Consider the following 20,996-nt stretch of genomic DNA (forward strand, 5'->3'; position numbering starts at 1 on the left):
CCTGGAGGTCCCAGAATCCTCTCTTCCTGGGGTACCTCAAGGAAGCAGAGCACCTATACCCCTTGATCCAAGCCTCCCAGATCAACTCTTAGCTTGAATTCAGACAGCAATTGGAGGAGCCGAATTGGTACACCAAGAAAGTGTGTTAAGTTGGGTATTTTGACCAAAAGCCTGTGTAAGGATTCTGCTGGGTCTTTGGCTGAGAATGTGTACAGGAAACCACACAAGCATTTCTGCATCTTTGCTTTTCAAGATGTTAGGACAAAGCCAGGCCCTACACAGAGAGTGGGAGACAGGTTTGCTGGGGATTACTCGGACTTAAGGGTTCCTGAAGCAGGTCTCTTGCTAGCGTGCTGAGAAGACCTGGTTCTCTCTGCATCTTTCCCACCATCGCTTCTCTAAGAGGCTGCTTCAGGCCTTTGACTTCTCTGCTCTCAGTTCATTCTACCAATGCACTTGCACCAGAGAGGGACAGAGATGTGTTGGACACACACTTTGTGAGTGTGTGTGTGTGTGTGAGTGTGTGCGTTTGTGTACTCACTCTCAACCACGTATCTCATTTAGCCTGCACAGTTTTCCTGGAATGATTCCCCACTCTTTACAGGGTAAACCTTCAAAGCCAAGTCACTTTCCTAGGCTCACCCAGCCAATGAGGGGCAGGAGTTGGAGTTTCACTGGATTTTAGCTGGCTTTCGAATTGAAACTCTCTGTGGTTTAGGTCCGTAGTCACATAGCTATGGAAGCTTTAGACTGATCGCTCTTCAGTCTATAGCTGTAATTTCATACTTACACTTTTTTTTTCTTTAAAGAGCCCGGCCTGCCCATAAATGTACAAAAATGTATAATAATGTGCTCTGTCAGAGGGTCTGCCAATCATCTGCATTTGTCTATGACTCAGGGGCTCTCAGGAAAACAAGACTGTCAATACTAACATCAAGCAAGTTTCAGGTAACTGGTATTGGTAGGTGACTGTCCTAACACCAGCTCTTCCTGGTGGTTCTGTTTATGGACCATAAACTTTTTTTTTTTTTAAGTTTTTGTTTTGTTTTGAGACAGGGATTCACTGGGTAGCCCTGGCTGTCCTGGAACTCATTCTGTAGACAAAGGATGGCCTTGAACTCACAGAAATCCACCTGCCTCTGCCTCCCAAGTGCCGGGATTAAAGGCACGCTCCACTGTCACCTGGTTTATGTACCATAATCGTGACCTTACAGTCTAGAGTGTTTGGAGGCTCCCTGGATAACTTGGTTTGATGTCTCTGACAGGAGAATCATCTGCCATGGAACTCAAGGATTGGTCCTTACCCTGGTTCGTGGGCAGCTTCACAACCCACAGATAAAGAACCGTTGTGCATGAGTTTGTTAAACCACAGTCTCTTTTCCTCATACATTTCTACAGTTATCTACAACACGAACATGAATTCGACTCCTGTTTGTAGACCCATTTGTATACATACATACATACATACACAAACATCACATTCATGAACATACATACCATCTGCATGTAAATATGCTCATCTACATGAGATATTTTTGGTTTTTGTTTGTTTTGTTTGTTTGTTTGAGACAGGGCATACTTTCTCTAATGACCTACTCCATCTTCTAAGTATGCCTAGGTTCTTCAAGGAGCTAACAATGGCAATATAAAACTTGTGGTCTCATTACTTTACAATTGTTTCTATATGCTTGGGTTTTCTCCCTAAGCGTGAGTAGCCACGTTCATTAATTTCCATCAGCCCTTCATGAGCAAAGTTCTTCACTGCATCTAAAATCTCATGGTGCTGATGCTGGAAGCCAGTGAAAGAGGAAGGAGATGCTTGGTCTTCATGGGGATCAGCATCCATCTCCTGGAATGATGGGCAAAGCCTGACACTGAGCTGAGTTGCTCCTGGAAACCAGATTTGGGATTTATTTTATTCTTTAGGGAAAGGGCAAGTGTGGGGTGGTGGTAGGCGGTAAGGAGCAAGTAGGTGCCAGATCTTAGCTCCTTTTGAGTTCTTATGACCTGAGCTGCCCTGGACCTGGTGGCCCTGGAAGGCTGATCTCCACCCTTTTCCAGGAAGTAGCTTTGAGCTGGCACACTGCAATCACTGCCACCCCCTGCCCTAGGAGCTGCTCCCCTTCTCTAAGGACCAGCTGTGCCCGACTATTACTTACTCATATTAACTCTCTTGTCCCCTCCCCTCAGGGATACTGGGGCTTCCATCATGTGCTTTTCATGTTGTGCCCATTTCCAGGATGGGATGGGCTTTGTCCTTAGACTCTCATCTTTCCTTCTCTAGCAGACGCAAGCACATATACAAACTCTAACTAACGTGCACGTGTTTCTTTCTGCAAGGGAGAATAGAGTAGAGATGAGGATGCGAGGTAGAAGCTACCATCCCTCTTGTTGCCAATAAGTCTGGTCACTGTTCTCCCTGGGAATGCATAGGGGAAGGAGTGAATGAATGAACGAGTGAGTGGGAATGCATAGGGGAAGGAGTGAATGAATGAATGAGCGAGTGAACAGCTATGAAAGGGAGGTGGAAAGTTGGTCCACGAGAAGATACAGGCTCGGATTTGCCTGAGAATGGCTGTCTCAAAGGATGCTCTGCCTATGAGCCTTGTACTTCATGGTCCTGGTGTTCTCACTCAGGCCTGGGAGTAATGCAGGAATGGCTGCTTCTCACCTTGCCGGGAGGATCGGAGGATCAGATTAGAGGGAGCTTTACTGAGACAAACCTCTTAGAGCTGAGCCACCTGTCTCCTCTGAGCTCCGTGCTCACTGTGGATATAAACACTACTTTAAGTTGAGACATTTCCTGGGCCTTTCTGAGCCTAGCACTCTGCAAGAACCTGTCTGTTTGCTCCTAAGTAGAGTCTTCCTGTCATTTCTATTTTATAGAAAATTGAACTGTCAAGCCTAAGTTATACAGAAAATCCTGGGCAGGACTAGGCTTTGTGTCCTGCTGTGTGGGACCCAAACACTTAAGTACTGTCCCTTTTCCTTACTGGTCAGGTTATTCTGTGATGAAGGGGTAGGCTTCAAGTTTTTACAGATGCTTTCCTTTTAGCATAACTGTATCTTAGGCCACATTACTAACTTTCTCAGACAAGGATGCTCCAGGCATAGTGTGTATGCTGATTTATGGTTTATTTCTTTTGGTATCCTCCTGATGATTTCATTAGGAAGTTACAGGTGTTGGTTTGGAGACCAGTGGTTAAGTGTTAGGGGTTTGGGGCTGACTGAGGGTTCCCAAGATGCTGTAGTCTCGGCTGATCACACTGAGGTCTTGCTTCTCTGCACTCTAGTCAGCTTGAAAGTCTCTGGATCTGTAGCTCCCACAGGTGGAATCTTGGACTTTTACTCTGGAGGAGCCATGGTGACTTGTGGGCTGAGCCTGGACCTTAGTGACTCTGAAGGTTGGTGACACCTTTGGAATGAGGACTTGGAATTCTGCAATCCATCCGCCCTGATGTCTGAAGTGAAGCATTCCAGTGTCACAGCTCATTGGCAAGGGGCAAGGCAACATAGTGTGTATGCTTCTGGTGTCTCCACATCTGGGCATCAACGCTTCATCTGGGCGGAGGAGGCCCTATATCTGTGGGAGAGCCCCAGGCACCACCCATGACTTGACTGGTAGCTTGTTTCTGCAGAGTCTGCAGGGCCTTGTGTGGTTTCCTGGGTATGAGTGACAACAGACACAAAGAAGAAGTAAGGGAAGGCAAAGTGAAGAGGGTAGAACACGGGATGTGGGGAGTGGGGAGAGGAGGAAGACATGATTAAGATTCATACTTACACCTAAAAATCTAAAAAAAAAAAAAAAAATCAAATAGAGGAATCTTACAGCCCACTCTGGAACCTAAGTGGGCCTTTCCCAGCATCAATTAAAATAACACTGAGCAAGTGCTTTCTGAGTGAGAGTGGAAAGGGTAATAAGTAATGGTGATACAATTATTCTTCTCTATGTCTCAAGTTTATCCCTATCTGCACTGTGACATGGAAATTAATGGCATGGAAACAGGAGCTGAATTGCTTGGATTCAAACCTATAGCACAATCTAGCCTTCAACTGACTACACCTTCAGCAAGTTTCTCTAACTTAATTTCTCTGCTGTTTGGCCCTGCATCCTAAAAACAACAACAACAACAACAACAACAACAACAACAACAACAACAACAACAACAACAACAGTAATAGTATTTAATTTTCAGGATACTGCAAGTGTTAATGGATGTAAATACTTATGTAAAGCAATACTTATTTATCCTCAACCACATGCAGTCATCACCAATTAGACGCGATCACCCTATCACAAACATGCAAACAAACAAATAAACGAACAAATGGATGTGATTGGCTAGGATGAAAGACAGAGCTATCTGATATGCAAACTATACTTACTGCTTTGGGTTACCCAGGGTGAGGATAGCTTACGTTGTAGACAAGGCTAATGAATAGAATTACAAGGATCAGGAGACATGGATTGTTTCCTCTGGTTGGACTCCTGGGCAGTAAGACTGCCAGCTCTGGCTGCCACCTCCTTTCTAGTGGTTATTGTTCTGGGTCTGCATGTTATACATCTACCCTGGTGTTGCTATCTTGAAACCCTCAAGTGACCCCTCTTTCTCAATGGGTAATCTTTATGACTTCAGTTAAGCCCCTTGTAAAGACAGAGGCAGCTGCATGGTAAGGGAATGGGCTCTGCAGCCTTCCACCATAAGTCTGGCCTATGCATGAACTCATTTTGTTGAGCTTTGAAACAGAGAGTGTGGTCCAAATCCTTAGGACCTAGGCTTGTCTCAGGTATCAAAAGTCTTTCTACCTGGCCTCCCAAGAGCTTCCCCTGGTGATCTTGTAAGATCACATGGGGTGAAGATGATCTGACAAAGGCTAATAACTTTGATCTGGTAGGATCTACGAAGCTATGAGTCTGACTTAGGCCAGTGTTGAGACCCCTCAATAGACAACTGTGTCAGTGTATTGAGTGTTCTTTTCAAAATTGCTGCCTGGACAGTATTGCTATGCAGCAGATCTCCCTACAATTATAAAACCGCTTTAAGAAAACTCTATCCTACTCCTTCCAGTAAACTGCTAAATGCAGTCACTGCAGTCAGCTATTCACTTATCATGTCAATTTTCAAAAGTGGTTTTGTTACTTTGGCACAGAATGCCAAGTCTTGCACATTGTGTCATTCCATGGTCTTAGCTCAGCAAGCAGACACAAAGCAGAGCTTGGGAAAGGTTTTAGGATGAGCGGCAGTCACTCTGAGGGCCTAATTCACCATCCTGCAGACAGTGGAGCAGGCACTTCTGCCTGTGAACCCCAACAGGAGACTAGATGACAGGAACATGAAACAACTCTGAAACTCTGCAGTTGGTTGCCCAATTCCCTGTTTCATCTTCTCATTCCTTCTCTCTGGATCTCAGGTCTGTCCTGGAAGATGTTGGGTGGTAGCACCAAGCCCGGGCAAGCATGTGCTCCGGATTAGTGTTGCATAATCAACAGCAGTGAAGAGTCAAGAGAGATAAGAGAAGTTGGAGGAAGGAGAGGTATACACACACACACACACACACACACACACACACACATACACACACACACACATACACACACACTCACACACATGCATGCACATACACACATGAATGCATACTTTCTCTCTTTCTCTCTCTCTCTCCCTCTCTCTCTCTTTCTCTCTCTCTCTCTCTCTCTCTCTCTCTCTCTCTCTCTCACACACACACACACACACATACCACATATACACAAACAAACACATGTACATAGAAACATATACAAATACCACATACTCAGTGCCTATGCGCTATGTAACTCCATACACAAAGATACACAATACACATGGCTTCTGAGTGAGCACTGCAGCCCTGGAAACCTAGCCTCCTCCACTGTGACGGGAAGACGGGTTCACAGGGTGTCATAGACTTGGCCTGATGCCGAGTGTTCTGTGGACATAACCCTACTGATTTCTGCACAGCAGCAAGCTGGATCCTGCAGTCACACACTTTCTACAGAGAAGGGAAATGCTAAGGAGACAAAGCCAGAACGTGTTGGAGCTCAGACCCCACCCTGAGGGCACTTTCCTTCCAGAAAGTTTCATCCTGACATTCTGTGGGAAACTTCCCACCAGAGATGAAGCAGCCAGTCATAGTGCAAAAACCCCACAGAGCCTGGTGTTTACATGGAAAGGGTCTGGTAAAGATGCTTGCTTCAGGCTTCTTGTTCTAAGTTGCTCATGAGTTCTGTCATGGAATTTTTGAAACATATGCTCAAAAGGAAATCCTGTCTCAACATTGGATCAGTGACTTAGGTCATTCTCCTATAGTATCGTATGCTCAACAAAAGACTGCACTTTTCCTGGATGTAATGAATGTATCTAGCCACATTCCACATGTGCAGAGTGCGATGTGTGTGTTTATCCATCCCTGTCTGCACATGTGTATTTATGTGCCCAAGTCTGTGTGTGTCAAGTAGCTATACGTTTGTGTATATGTGATGTGCATATCTGTATGTGGTTTTATATGTGTGTGTACATGCATGAATTTGTATGTCTGTATGTGTATAATGTTGTGTCTACATATGTAATAGGTAGTATATATTATGCGTTTGTGTGTCTGTAAGCCTAAATGTGTGATATTTATGTGTGTCTATAATGTGGTGTGTGCAGGCTTGGGTGTGTAATGTGAATGCTTTTGTGTAATTATGTGGTGTGCATGTGTGTCTGCATGCACGTACTTGCCTATGCATCTGTGTGGTTGTGCAGGTATGTGGGTATGTGTGGTGTGTGCGTGCACACTCCTCCTTCCCTCAGTTTCTCTTTTCTCTTCTGCCTTTGTGCATCTGTGCAGGGAGGGGCTAGAGGCGAGGACAGGTTCCAGCGAGCCCTCAGTAGGGAGCTGGCACCTCTCTCCCCTACATTTGCACTTTACTTCCCAGGCCGCTGTGGGAGCAGAGTTGCTGGCAGCTGGTGCTCATCCCCCACCTTCCCTAGGCGGGTGCCTCACACTTGGTTATCCACGAGATATGTGTGAGAGAAGCAGTTATTTTTACCCGGCCCTGACAGGGTGTGATGGCAGTATGGAGGAGGGGCTATCAGCCTTTCAGGGGTACTGAGGTTGGAGCTGTCCTGTCTTCCTCATTTTGTTTTCCAATTCATCTACATCATTGTTTCCTCTTGGAAGCCAGGACTCTTGGTAACCGGTCATGGGCTTCAGGTGCCATAGCCTGGAGGAGCGAGGGGAGCTGTAGTTTTGGACTCGAAAGAATTTGCATTGGGTCTTCAGAGAGCTAAGACACAGGTCCTAAGTTGAAGTTGGACTTCTCTGTCTTGAGTTCTGCAGCCTTTCCACAGCACTCTGCCTGTCCTAAGCTCTAGGACTCTGTACAAAAAATCACAGAAGTCCAGCATCCACCCGGGGACAGCAACTCAGAGCATCAGCCTGCTGCTGTCCTGGTGCTGCAATCTGTGTGCTTTGGGTCTGGACCTGGGCCTGTCTACCTCACTACTCACTCTCTCCCAGGTTTGGAGGAGGATAGCTTGGCTCTTGCAGGCTCATGATGATCATAGATCACAGCCTGATGTCAAGGCTGAGCCTCAGAGTCCCTGTCTACATCTTTGGGTGCAGCCTTGTCTTCTACCAAGCTGTTGTTCTCTGCATGCACATACCCACCCCCCCCCCACTGGCTGGAGACCCACTTACAGGTTCTGCTTCAGGTCTGTAGGTGGGCTATGGTTTGCAGGTACTCTGGACCCCTCTGTCATGTAGCTCCCCTGTCTCTGCTCCTTCTGCTTGCTCACACCAGACCTTCATGCTTGCTGTTTCCCCTGATCTCTTTTCTTTTCTATTCTCTCTCTCTCTCTCTCTCTCTCTCTCTCTCTCTCTCTCTCTCTCTCTCTCTCTCTCTCTCTCTCTCCCTCCCTCCCTCCCTCTCTCTCTCTCTCTCTCTCTCTCTCTCTCTCTTTCTTTTTGCTTCCAATGGAGACTAAACTCAGGGCTCTGAGCTTTCTAGGAAAGCACTCTCTTCCACTGAGTGAGCCACATACCCAGCCCCTGAGCCATAAATTCACTGGCTAGCTGGTCTCAAGAGTCACATTCATCTTGTGTTAACCTCTCTAATTCTGGGATTACTATGTACCACCATGCTTGGCCCCTATACCTACTTTTTCTTGACAGAAAGTGTCCATCTTTAAATGATTAAATTATTGCCTCTTCAGGGGACTCTAAACTCTATGTGCCTGAGATTGAAGGTGGTCCCTCTGTACTAGCACTTGAAACCAGGTGTCAACTGGCTGGTCCCCTGGCCATCCTCCCACTTCTAGCCCAGACAGGATGAGGTCACTTACCTTTCCAGGTTGTCAGCTTGGATCTAGGAGATAGGTGACAGCAGCGCCTGAGTTTCAAGGACTTGGCAGGATGTCTTCTCCCTGAGAAGAAAAGGAATATAGAGCCTTTTTTAGTGGGCCAGGACCAGCATGGGGCCAGTCTGTATAAGGATGACTTGGGGGAGCTTCTACTCCCAAGATTCAGAGTTTACAAATATTCATTACGTGGTGGTGCACACCTTTAATCCGAGCACTTGGGAGGCAGAGGCAGGTGGATTTCTGAGTTCGAGGCCAGCCTGGTCTACAAAGTGAGTTCCAGGACAACCAGGGCTACACAGAGAAACCCTGTCTCAAAAAAACAAAACAAAACCAAAAACAAACAAACAAACAAAAAAAAGCTCAGCAACGGTAGCACATGTCTTTATCTCTTTAGTTCCAGCACTCAAGAGGCAGAGGAGGTGGATCTGTGAGTTTGAAGCCACCCTGGTCTACAGAGGAAGTTCTAGGATTAGGCAGGATTACACAAAGAAATCCTGTGCTAAAAAAATCAAAACAAACCACCACAACAAAAAAAGAATATTTGTTAAAAAACAAACAACCACCTCCAACGACAACAAAATCAGGATGAGGTTGTCGAGGGGAGGCAAGAGGTAGCCTATGCTGTGTGGCTTTCCAGAGACAAAATAAATCTTGGAGGTCACTGTGCCCTCTGAGTATTTCTTTTCTCATGATGCTTTGAAAACACCTTAGCCCTGTGGAGAAATGTCTTTGTGCTTAGACGTTAATTCTGACTGATAACCCAGATCTGTAGTCTAAGAAAAACATCCTAAATCCAGGAAACATCGTAGTGTTACACAAAGCTTTTGCGACTGCATACTTAATATAGTGTGTGTGTGTATGTATGTATGTATGTGTGTGAGCACATGAATTCATGAATGAACACTCATAGGATGTCAAGTTGTGCACATACATATCTGTTGAGGAATGCTATACCCTGATGCTGCAGGATACAATCCTAAATGGGGGGAAAGGTTTAAGGTCAAAGGCACCATACCCATTGGATTTCCACTAGACTCAAATTGGTGACCTTGAAATTGTCCCAATATAAGGCTCTGTTAAATGGCAATGCTGTGGGCTGTGTTGAAGAAACTAGTCATTGTTTTCTTTATAGAAGTTGCATTTTCACTGTAGAAACTTGAGCAACAACAACCAATCAAACAACCAAAACTAAAAGCAAATGCTTTCCGTAACCCAACTACTCAGGGAGGATCCTGTACAGGACTGAAGTCAACCATCACTATTGTGAGTGATTAAGTAATATTGTGAGGGGAGTTTTTTTTTATTTTAATCTTTTATGTTCACTAAGAGTTAAAATCATAAGTATCGATATGAAAAAAGGAAATAGAGGATTAAGTAGGAAAAATACTCCAATACGCAGCTTTTAGAATGAACAAAGGCAGTAGGGGCATGGGGAGGTGACTCAGGCTTGAAGAGCGATTGCTGTTCTTCCAGAGGACCCAAGTCTGGTTCCAAGAACTCAAGTCCAGTGGCTCATAACCACCTGTAACTCCACAGCAGGAAGTCTAGCACCCACTTCTGGCCTTTGAGGGCATCCGCTCACATGTGGCATATCCGCATACAGTCACATCAATAAAATAATGAATCTTAAAGGCAGCAGGTATAAATATTCTTCTCTACAGGGATGAAAAGACCATGTATGTTCCCACACATATATCCCCCTATTGTACATAACTTCATTCCTTCTGCATGTGGAGCATTCTGTGCAGGATTTGAAATCCTCAAGTTTAAATGGCCAATTGTTCATTTACACTGTTACAAATGCAACACTGTATGCAACTTTATATAGTTGTCAGGTCCAAGGGAAACTCCACTCTCCCAAAAGCTGGCACTTGTTTTCCTCAACCAAAGCAGCCATTTCCTTATTACTTTCAGAAGAGACAAATGGCTGTCTGTGGAGCCTGCTAGGACACCAAAGTGCATACAGGCTCCAGGACTTCTCAGGGTAACAACTTCTGGCTCGTCTCAATTCTTCTCATCCTGTCCCTCTAGTCTCAATTTCTCCAAACCACGGGATTCTCTTCCCCAACTTTTCATTCCCACGTAAGCATGACATTTCAGCCATGCGTGCTGTCTATTGTCTTCCTCTCTTGGCCCTCTCCTTCTTGGCTTCCTTAGCCTAAATTCTCTGTCTTCCTCCTCTCTTGCCCTTCCTCTTCCCTTTTTCTCTCACGATCAAGTTCTGTCTGCTGGCTATGTTTAGTGTACTACTTCCTCTCTCTGCTCCAGACTCTTCCAGATGCCTCTGGCTGTACTTACCTTGTATCTACCGTAAGCACCTTCCCTTTTACTGTACCTTGGAACTGCAACGTCTTCCGTTTACACATCTGGTGCCAAAATTCTGTTTACACAGTAGGCCTGTAGCATCTTTGGGAACGGGAGATGCACATAAAAGCTATAAAGTCTGAAGTTCCCAAGCTATTCGTTAGGCACTGTTGTGAACAAAATATCTGCACAATTCACAGGACTGTCTGCTGGAACCTATGCCCCACTAGTTTCTGTTCAAAACCTTCCCAGACCACGGAGTCAATGCCCAGGGGCAGGTTACCTTCTGAGGAGAAAATGCAGAAACAGAGGAGCAGCATGCAGAGCAGACCGGAAAGGGCTAGAAGTCTCATAGTGAAGGAGCCGGAGTCTCACGCCTAGGGAGGAAGCTGTGCCACGAAAGACCTCCCTTTGGCCTCTGAAGACATTTATAAGGTGGCAGAAAGAGGCGTTTCCCCATAGGCAAGGCATCCCAGCCCTAGAAGTCGCATAAGTGCAGAGGGCCCCTCCCAACAGGATAATAAACCAGCTCTTCAAGAAGTCAGGAGGATTAGGTGACTTGCTGCACGTAGTGCTGAATGTCTAGCCCTGGAAGCTGTTCTGTGTTGGCCTCGGTGGTTAGAAAAAGAAACTCTTGTGTAGCGAAAAGGGTTAAAGGTTAACTTTTAGAGTGAGCAATAACTCCACCGAATGCAGATCTTCCTGCCCTCTTGTAAATGTGGCTGGGGAAGGGGCCATAAAAGCAAAGGCAAAGGCTCAGGGGGAGCCAAATGGCCTGGGTTGGAATCCTTTCCCTGACATTTATCAGCAGTGTTATCTTGAACTTGTCATCATTAATTGTCTCTGAGTCTGCTGTCCATCTGTAAAGTGGACACAGAGCGGCCTGAGGACATGTTCCAAGAAGTCATCTGTGCCAAGCTGGGTACTTATGCCATTGTTAAAGTATGTGGGGACTGAAGCTAGTCCTTGGGGAACAACTGTCAAAGTGATTAAATAAAAAGGGTCCTACATGCCAGCCTGAGCCAGGCATGGCATCTGGGAGAATCCCACTGGAGGAGTAAGGGAGTGTTTCCCAGCCACAGGAAGCTAGATCGCTCATCCCTTAGACATGCTCTGGACTGAGATGTGATACTGTGACTGACCTCAGAGACTGCTGTGCAAAGAGAGATGACTGCTACATTACATAGAACCATGCCAAATACCCATAAAAGATAATGTACAGCCAATTGGAGAAGGAAGGAGAGAAGGCTACCCAGAGATGGAGTAGATAAGGTTCGGTAGGACAGTGGGCCAGTATGGTGAGTCAGGTTGTGGTGGACTTCCTGGACCACAGATGAAAAAGGTAGGCCTGGTGTCTTTTGGCCGTGTAGGTAGATGCTGGACACTTAGGGCTCTTTTTTCTCCTAGGAATGGTCTGTGGTCTCTAAGACCACATGGCCAAAGCATAGGGATTGAATGGAAGACAGCTCCCTGTGGGACAGGGCAAGCACAATACTGTCTTTGTTAGGGGTTAACTGCTGGGAATAGACACCATGACCTAAGGCAACCCTTATAAGGACAACATTTAATTGGGACTGGCTTACAGGTTCAGACATTCAGTCTATCATCAAGGCAGGAGCATGACAATGTCCAGGCAGGCATGGTGCAGGGGGAGCTGAGAATACTACATCTTCATCTGAAGACAACTAGGAGATTGACTTCCAGGCAGCTAGGATGAGGGTCTTCAAGCTCACACCCATAGTGGCACACTTACCCCAACAAGGGCACACCTATTCCAACAAAGCCACTCCTCTTAATAGTGGCATTCTCTCTGCCAAGCATATTCAAACCACCACAGTGCCTTAGCAAGTGCCAGCCTCTGGTCTTGAGGGTTAGATGAGTCAGGGAATCTCCAGCCTGTGTGGGATAGATAGTATGTGGGCAATTGCCACACACTCTACTGAGCCTTTGCTCAGCTCTGCTCAAACTCTCAGCTCCTGACATAGCTCTTGTTCTTCTTCCAGACCAAGTTCACAACTATTCCCTCCCAAGCTTTCTCAGCACCTGGTGTGGTTGATGGATAGCTCTCAGACTTCTCTTTCCTCCCAGCAGCAAAGGTCTGGGAGACAAATCCATGAACCCGGAAAGCAAGAGGAGGGTAAGGCAGACACTAGGCCTGTGGCATCATTACAGTTCCGCTGTGAGTGCCACAGAGCTCTGTAATGCCTAGGTTGTGCTAAGAGTCTAAGGCACCCGTCACCTGTGCCCAGGTCAGGCTGTCATTCTGGAGATGGTTGACAATAAGGTGCTAATTCTGAGAGTCGCTGGAGAAAAACCAATTCCATCATTTTGAGCCAAATTTAAAGCAAACTCTATTAAATATTAAGCACTGACCAAGAGATGGACTTTGGTTAGGACCATTCCCCGGGATTTCTCAGCTGAATGGCTCCCGAGACAATTGCAGGGGTTCATAAAGACTGACTTATAGGCCACTGTACTTTCCCATGAGGCTTTGTTATTTTCTAAAAACTACAACTTCCAGCATCCCAAGGAGTTAACTGGTCACTGAGCAGATGGGGCTTACAGCTTACTTTTTGAGTATTACAAAAGCTTGAGCAAGAGGAGGTGAATTAAGAGAGGAAGAACTGGGTACATTACATACACCCATATTGGAACCTAAGGAAGGAGAGATTGAGGAGCTTGCAAATGTTCTTCAGCTGAGAGAGCGCAAGGACCGTGTGTGGGAGGGGTCTCCACAGGAAAGCAGTTGACTCTGACTTAAGAAATATGGAGTGTTGGAAGGTAGGCCAGCCTCCAGGAACTCCCCTCGGAAATCAGAAAGGTTTCTAGAGCCTTCATGTATGTGAAGTTCCTGTGTGAACACACATGGAATTTGAGATTGTCCTTACGGCAGGATGGTAACTGTCCTTTGCCTTGATAGGCTTACAATTCTTGGAATCAAGGAATGGATGGCTGGATCCTAACCTAGCAGATTCCATAGGGTGTCACATTCTACCCAACTCTCCAGGGTCCTGGCAGACAAGTCAGACATCTCTTGCTGCTGGAGACTGGCCCATGGAACGTACTCGTTCCTTGAGGCCCTGTTTGCTGCCTGTTAGAGAAGCAGTTTAGGCTCAGGCCCAAGATGGTTCAGTAAGAAAACCAATGGCCAGGGGACATTTTAACCAGTAGTCTGTGCTTTTTATAGATGTGAAAAAACTTTACAATTAGTTTACCCGAAGAAACTAGTTCCAGTTCCTTGTCTGTAGGACTGAAGGTCATGCCCTACATTCTGCCTGCTAAATTGTTCTTTCCTCTCTAATGCCACCGTAAGAAAAGACACAGCTTTGTTCCAACAGTGGCTGCCCCATCTCTCTCTTGGGCACCAGCCAGCTCTGGAGTTGTTCCTGAGCTCAGATCGCTCAGTGGGTACAGAAAGTAGGGTAGTACTGCCTAGATCTTTTGACCTACTAGGCCAGTCTCCGGTCATTCTCCCGGGATTTCGCAGCGCCCAACCATGGAACTGGAAATAGGCTTTTGACTCCTCGCACAGACTGTTCTTCAGTTCAGGGAAAAGCCACAAGGACACTGTTCAGTTAAGGGTGGTAGGAATCAGCTATCTTGGGGGCTTTTCCTGACACACACACAAGCCAGAATTCTCATATCTGCAGGTTTTGCTGGGGTTTCAGAGGAAGAACATATTTCTATGTTGGGATTCTGTTTCCTTTTTAAATGTTCACAAAAATATATTGAAGTAAATTAAAATAGTTTAGGGAGGGTATATAAGATAAACCCAGAGCACAGCCTCATTCCCAGGGGCAATGGCTGTTCTCGGATTTCCACATTTCCACTTTTTTTTTTTTTAAAGATAACTGTCAACCTCTTATTTTATTTTATTTTTTTTTTAAAGGAAGAAACACCTCTGGCTCTTCAGAATATTCAGAATCTCATGTTGAGCTGAAAGAGGTGAAAGTGAGAAGCATTTTAATGGGCACACCTGTTAATCTTAAACATATGCGGTTTTAGTATGGGGAAAAAAAAAAAAGAAATAACCCAGATTTGAGTGGTTTCCAAAGATGATTTTGAAAACCTGGCAGCCATCCTGAGGAGAAAGTCTTCGGAGACACACCTAAAACAAAGGGGATTTCAAATCAAGGGACGTTTCAAATCAAGTTTGTCATTTCTCAGAGCAGCAGTGAGGAAGAAGCGGTCCAAAGCTTCTCCACCCTACTTGCTCACTTTCTGGCCTGAGTCCCACACCTCAGGCAGTACTTACCTCTTCTTTATAGACCTCATGGTTGATCAGAAATGACTCTCCCTCCGGTGTATTTGGCAAGAGGCAACTAATGGAGGGTGACAGCAGGTCTCAGACCATAGCCTTCCTTTATTGTGACATCACATTCCCTCCCTCACTTGACCCTGGGCAGAATGTAAGAAGTCCTGGCCTGGAAGACATGAGGGTCTCCCCAGTGGAACTACGTTTGCCAGACTCCAAAGCTGTTGTTCTCACCAGAGTTCCAGGGTGTATGCACAGGGGAAGCCCAGCAAGAGGGTTTTAACAGTTCACAGCTAACTCGAGTGGAACTTCCTCAGATTCCTTCATTCTGTCCACATGGTCTTGAGTGCTTGAGGCATTATACTGCTGTGGGCAAGGCTGGTGTGTGCACTGGGGTTCTGGGGATGTTCCCTCAATCCCTGCTCTTGAAGAGGGCCTAGCCTCTGCTCTCACTGCTGTGGTGAAGCCTCCTGCTGGTACCTCCTATCTCCCTGCTGCCAGAGAGTTCTCCCACAGTCTTGGTTGTGGGACTACCCTGTCTTTCCATGGAGGCAGCAGTTGGTATTGGGGTTTCCTCTAATGATAAAGTTCCTGAATATTGTGTTCTCTACCAGCCCACAAAGGCTTGCAGGGAAATTTTTATTTTTTCCTTTCTCTGCTCTTCTATGGGCACTGAAGACTGGTGTTGAAGTGAGGATGCCAGTCTCCATGCTCTTGATGGAAACAGCCCACCTCCATTCGCTGCTTCGAGTTTAGTGGCTTTAGAGTTCACATATGAGCACATATCCCTTTTGTTTCTTTGCCTGCCTTGTTTTGCATTCAACACAATCCTCAGGTTGTTGTTTTTAAGGATTTGCCTTTTCAAAGTTTAGTAGGATTTCGTTGGATGTTCATTTCCCGCTCAGCCACTGATGCTCACTCAGGTTGATTTTCTACCTTGGCTATTGTCAACAGTGCTAGCATGGACATGAGTGTGCAAATATCTTTCAACATTCTGATTCCACTTTCTTAATTTGTATACCCCTAAATAGAATGACTAGCTCTTTCTATTCCAATAACAACCTGTCTCCAAACAGTATCCAAACACTGTGTTAAAAGACATCTGACGCTTCTTTAATAGGAACCTTCTTCTCTTGTGTGATGGTTTGTATACTCTTGGGCCAGGGAGTGGCATCATTTGGAGGATTGGCCTTGTTGGACTGAGTGTGACCTGGTTGGAGTAGGTGTGCCACTGTGGGTGTGGGTTTAAAATCCTCACCCTAGTTGCCTGGAAGTCAGTCTTCCACTAGCAGCCTTTGGATGAAGAGGTAGAACTCTTAGCTCTGCCTGCGCCATGCCTGCCTGGATGCTGCCATGCTCCCACCTTGATGATAATGGACTGAACCTCTGAACCTGTAAGCCAGCCCCAACTAAATGTTGTTTTTATAAAACTTGCCTTGGTCATGGTGTCTGTTCACAGCAGTAAAAACCCAACTAAGACATCTTGCTACACGAGGGATACGCTGCACACACATTTAGGTCTTCAAAGTTATAACAAGACAATACTTGCACATGTCGATTTTGGTAGATGAGAACAAGTAGAGCCCATGTGAGCCTTGGCAGGAAGGAGGGTAGTGACAGAACTGGAGAGGCAAAAGATTCTGCTTAAGACTCAAGAAGAGCAGGAAGGCAGGCTCAGGATGGATCTGGTTGGCATCTACCCTGTCCCTTGCTACTCGGCAGCAGCCTTTCCAGAAGAGGTGTTGCCTTGCTTCCCCAGAACTAGAAGCCCTAAGATAGAATGAAGGCTTGTGTGGTCTTGCGCGCGCTCGACTGGCCAGGAAGAACGACGCTGCAACAGGATCCTTCTGCACACGTTTATTGGGAGAGCTTGATTGTAGAGGCGAAAAGACCTCGAGCCCAGAACTGGTGCTGCTTTTATAGGCCTAGGAGGGGCGTGTCTCACACCCGGATTGGTTATGCACTAAGCCTCATTTGCATGTTCCTCATCTGATTGGCTACTCTCTCTCAGTACCTTACAGAACCTCATTATCATACCTCATTTGCATGTCTCACATCTGATTGGTTATACTCTCAGTAAGTACCTTACAGAACCTCATTATCATACCTCATTTGCATGTCTCACATCTGATTGGTTATACTCTCAGTACCTTACAGAACCTCATTATCATGCCTGGGCCAGGCAGTGTCTTTGCAAAAAACTTTACTGCATATGTACACATTGGTTGTTTGTCCAAACTTATACGTGGTGGCCAGCAGTAGTCAGTGCCACTCTGCAATGGCACATGTGGCTTCCCACAGTGTGGAACTTCTGGAGATGGGCAATCCTGGGGTAAAGTCAACTCAGCTGGAGGAGTAAAGGTTACAGACAAGGCATGCTGGGCCATGGGCGTTTGAAGGCATAAGGTTAGTGGGTCTTTCTGACCCATCTCCCAAGGAGCTTTTCTATCAAGTGTTTCAGTGTTCTTATTCTCCTAATGGACTCCCCATGTTTCTTTCCCATGGTGTATCAGTTAAGGGTGTTGGCTGCCCTTCCAGAGTACTCACAGTTGGCTTCCATATTAACTCCAAAGAGGGCACCGGGCACACCCAGGAGACACATATATACATGCAGGCAGAACACTCATGTACATAAAATACTACCCAGGGGCAATTATAATACACCAAAAAATATCAAACTCTGTTTCATTACCAAATGACTTTCTTTCCTGTCACTCAATTTACTAATGAAAAAAAAAACAACCTTAATTTCTGCAGTTCAGTATTTTTGTTACTTTTGTGCCTATGTGTGTGCACATAAACACACGCATGTACTTATGTGTGAGCTATGCCTGTGTGAGGATGATATTCTCACCTTCGACCATAAGGGTCCTAGGCTTGGGTGCCTTTACCCACCAAGTCATCCTGACAGTCTCCTCCCACCCCCACTTCAGCTTTAGGAAGCATCATTCTACTTACACGATTCAGCTGATTATTCTTAGTTTTTGAGATACCTACAGCGGCATTACTTGACTGCCAGTACAAGACAAAGTAGAGTCCTGAAGACTTTAGTTTGCATAACCACCATACAGAATTTGGTTAGGGTCCTGCAGTGAGCATAGTGGAGCTGAGTTCTTTAAGTAGGTCAACAGTCCCCTCACCCGCTGCCTGTAGAGATGAAGCTAGACTTTCTTGTTTTCAGCAGAGTACCAACACTTCTCAGAACTTGTTAAAACTACTTTCGATAATCCTTTTTATTCTCTGGGTGATCTTGAGTCACTTAAGTGTTACTTCCCATGATCTGTTACTTAAGAATATCTAATGGATACAGCAATTCCCTGAAAGTCATTTATGAGTCACTTGGGCGTGCTGATATCTGGAGTGACTCGAGCTGTTGAAGACCCAGAGTGTTGTCAACACTTCTTAACATTGCTTTCCTCCAGCAAGGTCTCTGCCTTAAGCACGGTGTGGTACAGGCCCAGTGTCTTCTTTCAAAACCAGTAGATCGCTCCTGGTTACTGGCAATCAGTTGTAGTGTTCAGAGTGACATGTCTTTCATTCTTTCTTTCCACAGTGGGTACCGAGATTTCCTTCAAGGACTCTCAAATTTCAGTCTTGAAAAGAGATCAAATTAACCTGTAAAGCCCTTAACTTCCATTCATTATCCAGTCTCTATCACTCTGCATTGCTAAGATCAACCTACTCAATGTGCTTTGACCTGTTCATGCTCTCCTCCAATGCTCTCTGAATCCTCATTGCCTTAAAATAACACACGAGTGGCACATATGAAAGTCAGAAGATAACATGTAGAAGTCTGTTTTCTCCTTCCACTATGTGAATTCCTGAGACCCAACTCAGGTCACCAGGCTTCGTGGCATGTTACCAGCTGAGTCATCTCACTATCCTACATTAAAAATAGGTAAAGGCAATTATGGATGCACAAGTAGCTCTCTCTCTGCAGTAGGATGTAACGCTTTGTTGGTATATGCTCAGGAGTGATACAACTGGGTCATGGTAATTCCATTTCTAGCTTTTGAGAAGCCTCCAGATTGATTTCCAGAGTGGCTCTCCTAGTTTACACTCAAGTGTCCAAAGATTCCCATTACTCAGAGCCAAGAAAGCCTTTGTCATTGATATCCTGATCTTGGCAGTTCTGAATGAGGCCTGATTCACAATAGCTAGGAAATGGCATCAAGATGTCTATCAACTGCTGAATAAGGAAAATAGTTCTCAGTAGTATAGAAAAATTATGAAATGTGCAGGTAAATGAACTAGAAAAAACTTAATAAAGTGGTTCCCCAGAGAAAAACAAAAGCCATATTTTCTCTCTTATGTGGATCCTAACTTTGAATTTTTTTGTTTAACCTGGAGTACATGTGCAAACCAGGAAGCTGGACTTGAGCCATTGGACTGGCTGCCTTAAGGGAGGGGATAGTAACACATAGGTAGACAGGGGCTACTGGGGGAAATGTTCAAGAAAGGAGGGGGCAGGGAAGGAGGAAATATGGTTGGCAAGAAGGCTCCTCAATGTGAAGGTGGCATGGCAGACATATGTGGCTGTATGGAAACCCAGGATTTTCTAATCAAAGGGAAAAAAGCCCCATTAGAGGGGACAGTAGAATTCAGGTTACAGGTAAAGAGGGAGGATAGGATTCTTGGGCATAAGTGAGCATACAGTGAAGTCTGTAAGGAGCATGTAGAGCGAGTTCTAGCCAGAAACTGAAGAAGCCTTATGGAAACCAACAAGTTTGTAACTGAATATATATGAAAGGAGTTTGAACAGTGCTGCTCCCCGTAACAAGCTGAGGATCCTTGAGCTGTTGGTCTGGAATGCCAGGGAGGCACCCCAAACAAGCTGTTGCCATTGCTCTTGGTTGCCCACCAAAACTAGATGGCATAAGACACGAGATGACATTGCACGAGACATACAAAAGCCAACTTTGAAATGGCTAGAATATACAAGTTGGCTGACTTACACAGTGTCAGAAAGTGATGTGCAGGCTGCTCCTCTTCTTTTATGCTGGACCCTGAATGCAACAATACTGAACATGGGCAAGATGTGGCCATTGGAGCAAAGACGGGGAAGAAGGTTTTGAAGGTAACCAAGGGCTTTCTGATTGAATATGAGGCCTGTGCCACGAGAGGGATTTCATACTTGGTACTAAAATCCTAGGTAGATGCTTTTAACTTGGAAGATCATAGACTACAGGGGATAATATTTGCTGTTTTTCTAAAATGTCAAGCTAACTCCCAAATATGTAATACACACAGACTACTGCAGCTTTCAATTTTGATCAGATAAGCTTCTTTTTGCGGTGGGTAGTGGTTAATGCTGATTCAAAAACAAAACAAAAACAAAAAAACCCACTGATTCCAAATGGCTAAAGCATTGAGTGTAACTGAGTGCTCAGCTGTGCACAGGTCATCTATAGCAATCTCCAACTATCCAAGGCTCAGGGAACTTCACAGGCTGCGCAAAGAAATGCCGGACAAAGTGCTGTGGACACGGCTAGTATATGCATCAACTCATAGCATGTGATTACCTGCACAAGATCCAACCAGTCAAAATTCCAGTATAAATGGAGGGACTTCTGAGGTCCCACCCTCCTAGAAGTTGTTGGTAGCCCAGGGTAGCTAAGGGAGAGTCCACTCTCCACCAGGGACATGGTTGTTGCTGAGTTACTCATGCCTCTGTGGGTGGTCACATAACCACATACACATGTGCAGCAGCAACTGAACTCTGAGTTATTAGTAACTATAAAGGGGACCAAGTGAGAGTACACAAAGGTGTGGGGCACTAGGAAGAATGAATGGCTAGTTATGACAAATGTGTAAAACTTTCCAAGATTGAACAAACAAAAAAGAATCCCCAAGCACAGAACAAAGGTGTTTGCCACTGATTGAAGAAACTGAATGTATATACCACTTTGACATTTGCATGCCTACAGGACTTGCCAAATGAACTGCAAAAACAAAACCCTTCTTTGCCTATGATATCAAATGATCAAATACTTCCAGTCTTGCCTAAAAAACTATCGTTTTGCGTGTGAACTTTATTCTGCGAGGGAAATAAAATCACACGCTCACCCAGTATA

The 20,996-nt window shown here is 45.4% G+C and overlaps 1 protein-coding gene across 1 annotated transcript; it reads right to left on the reverse strand.

Moving 5' to 3' along the window:
* Positions 1 to 3,111: 3,111 nt before the first annotated feature.
* Positions 3,112 to 11,073, reverse strand: 2610528A11Rik (RIKEN cDNA 2610528A11 gene). Its single transcript, NM_001206684.1, has 3 exons — positions 10,951 to 11,073; positions 8,346 to 8,426; positions 3,112 to 3,663 (listed from the first exon to the last, which is right to left on the reverse strand). Exons 1-3 carry the CDS (start codon positions 11,018 to 11,020, stop codon positions 3,578 to 3,580), a joined length of 237 nt encoding a protein of 78 aa, NP_001193613.1. The 5' UTR covers positions 11,021 to 11,073; the 3' UTR covers positions 3,112 to 3,577.
* Positions 11,074 to 20,996: the final 9,923 nt, after the last annotated feature.

Source organism: Mus musculus, chromosome 14 (genome assembly GCF_000001635.26).
Source record: "Mus musculus strain C57BL/6J chromosome 14, GRCm38.p6 C57BL/6J".
Taxonomy (NCBI): domain Eukaryota; kingdom Metazoa; phylum Chordata; class Mammalia; order Rodentia; family Muridae; genus Mus; species Mus musculus.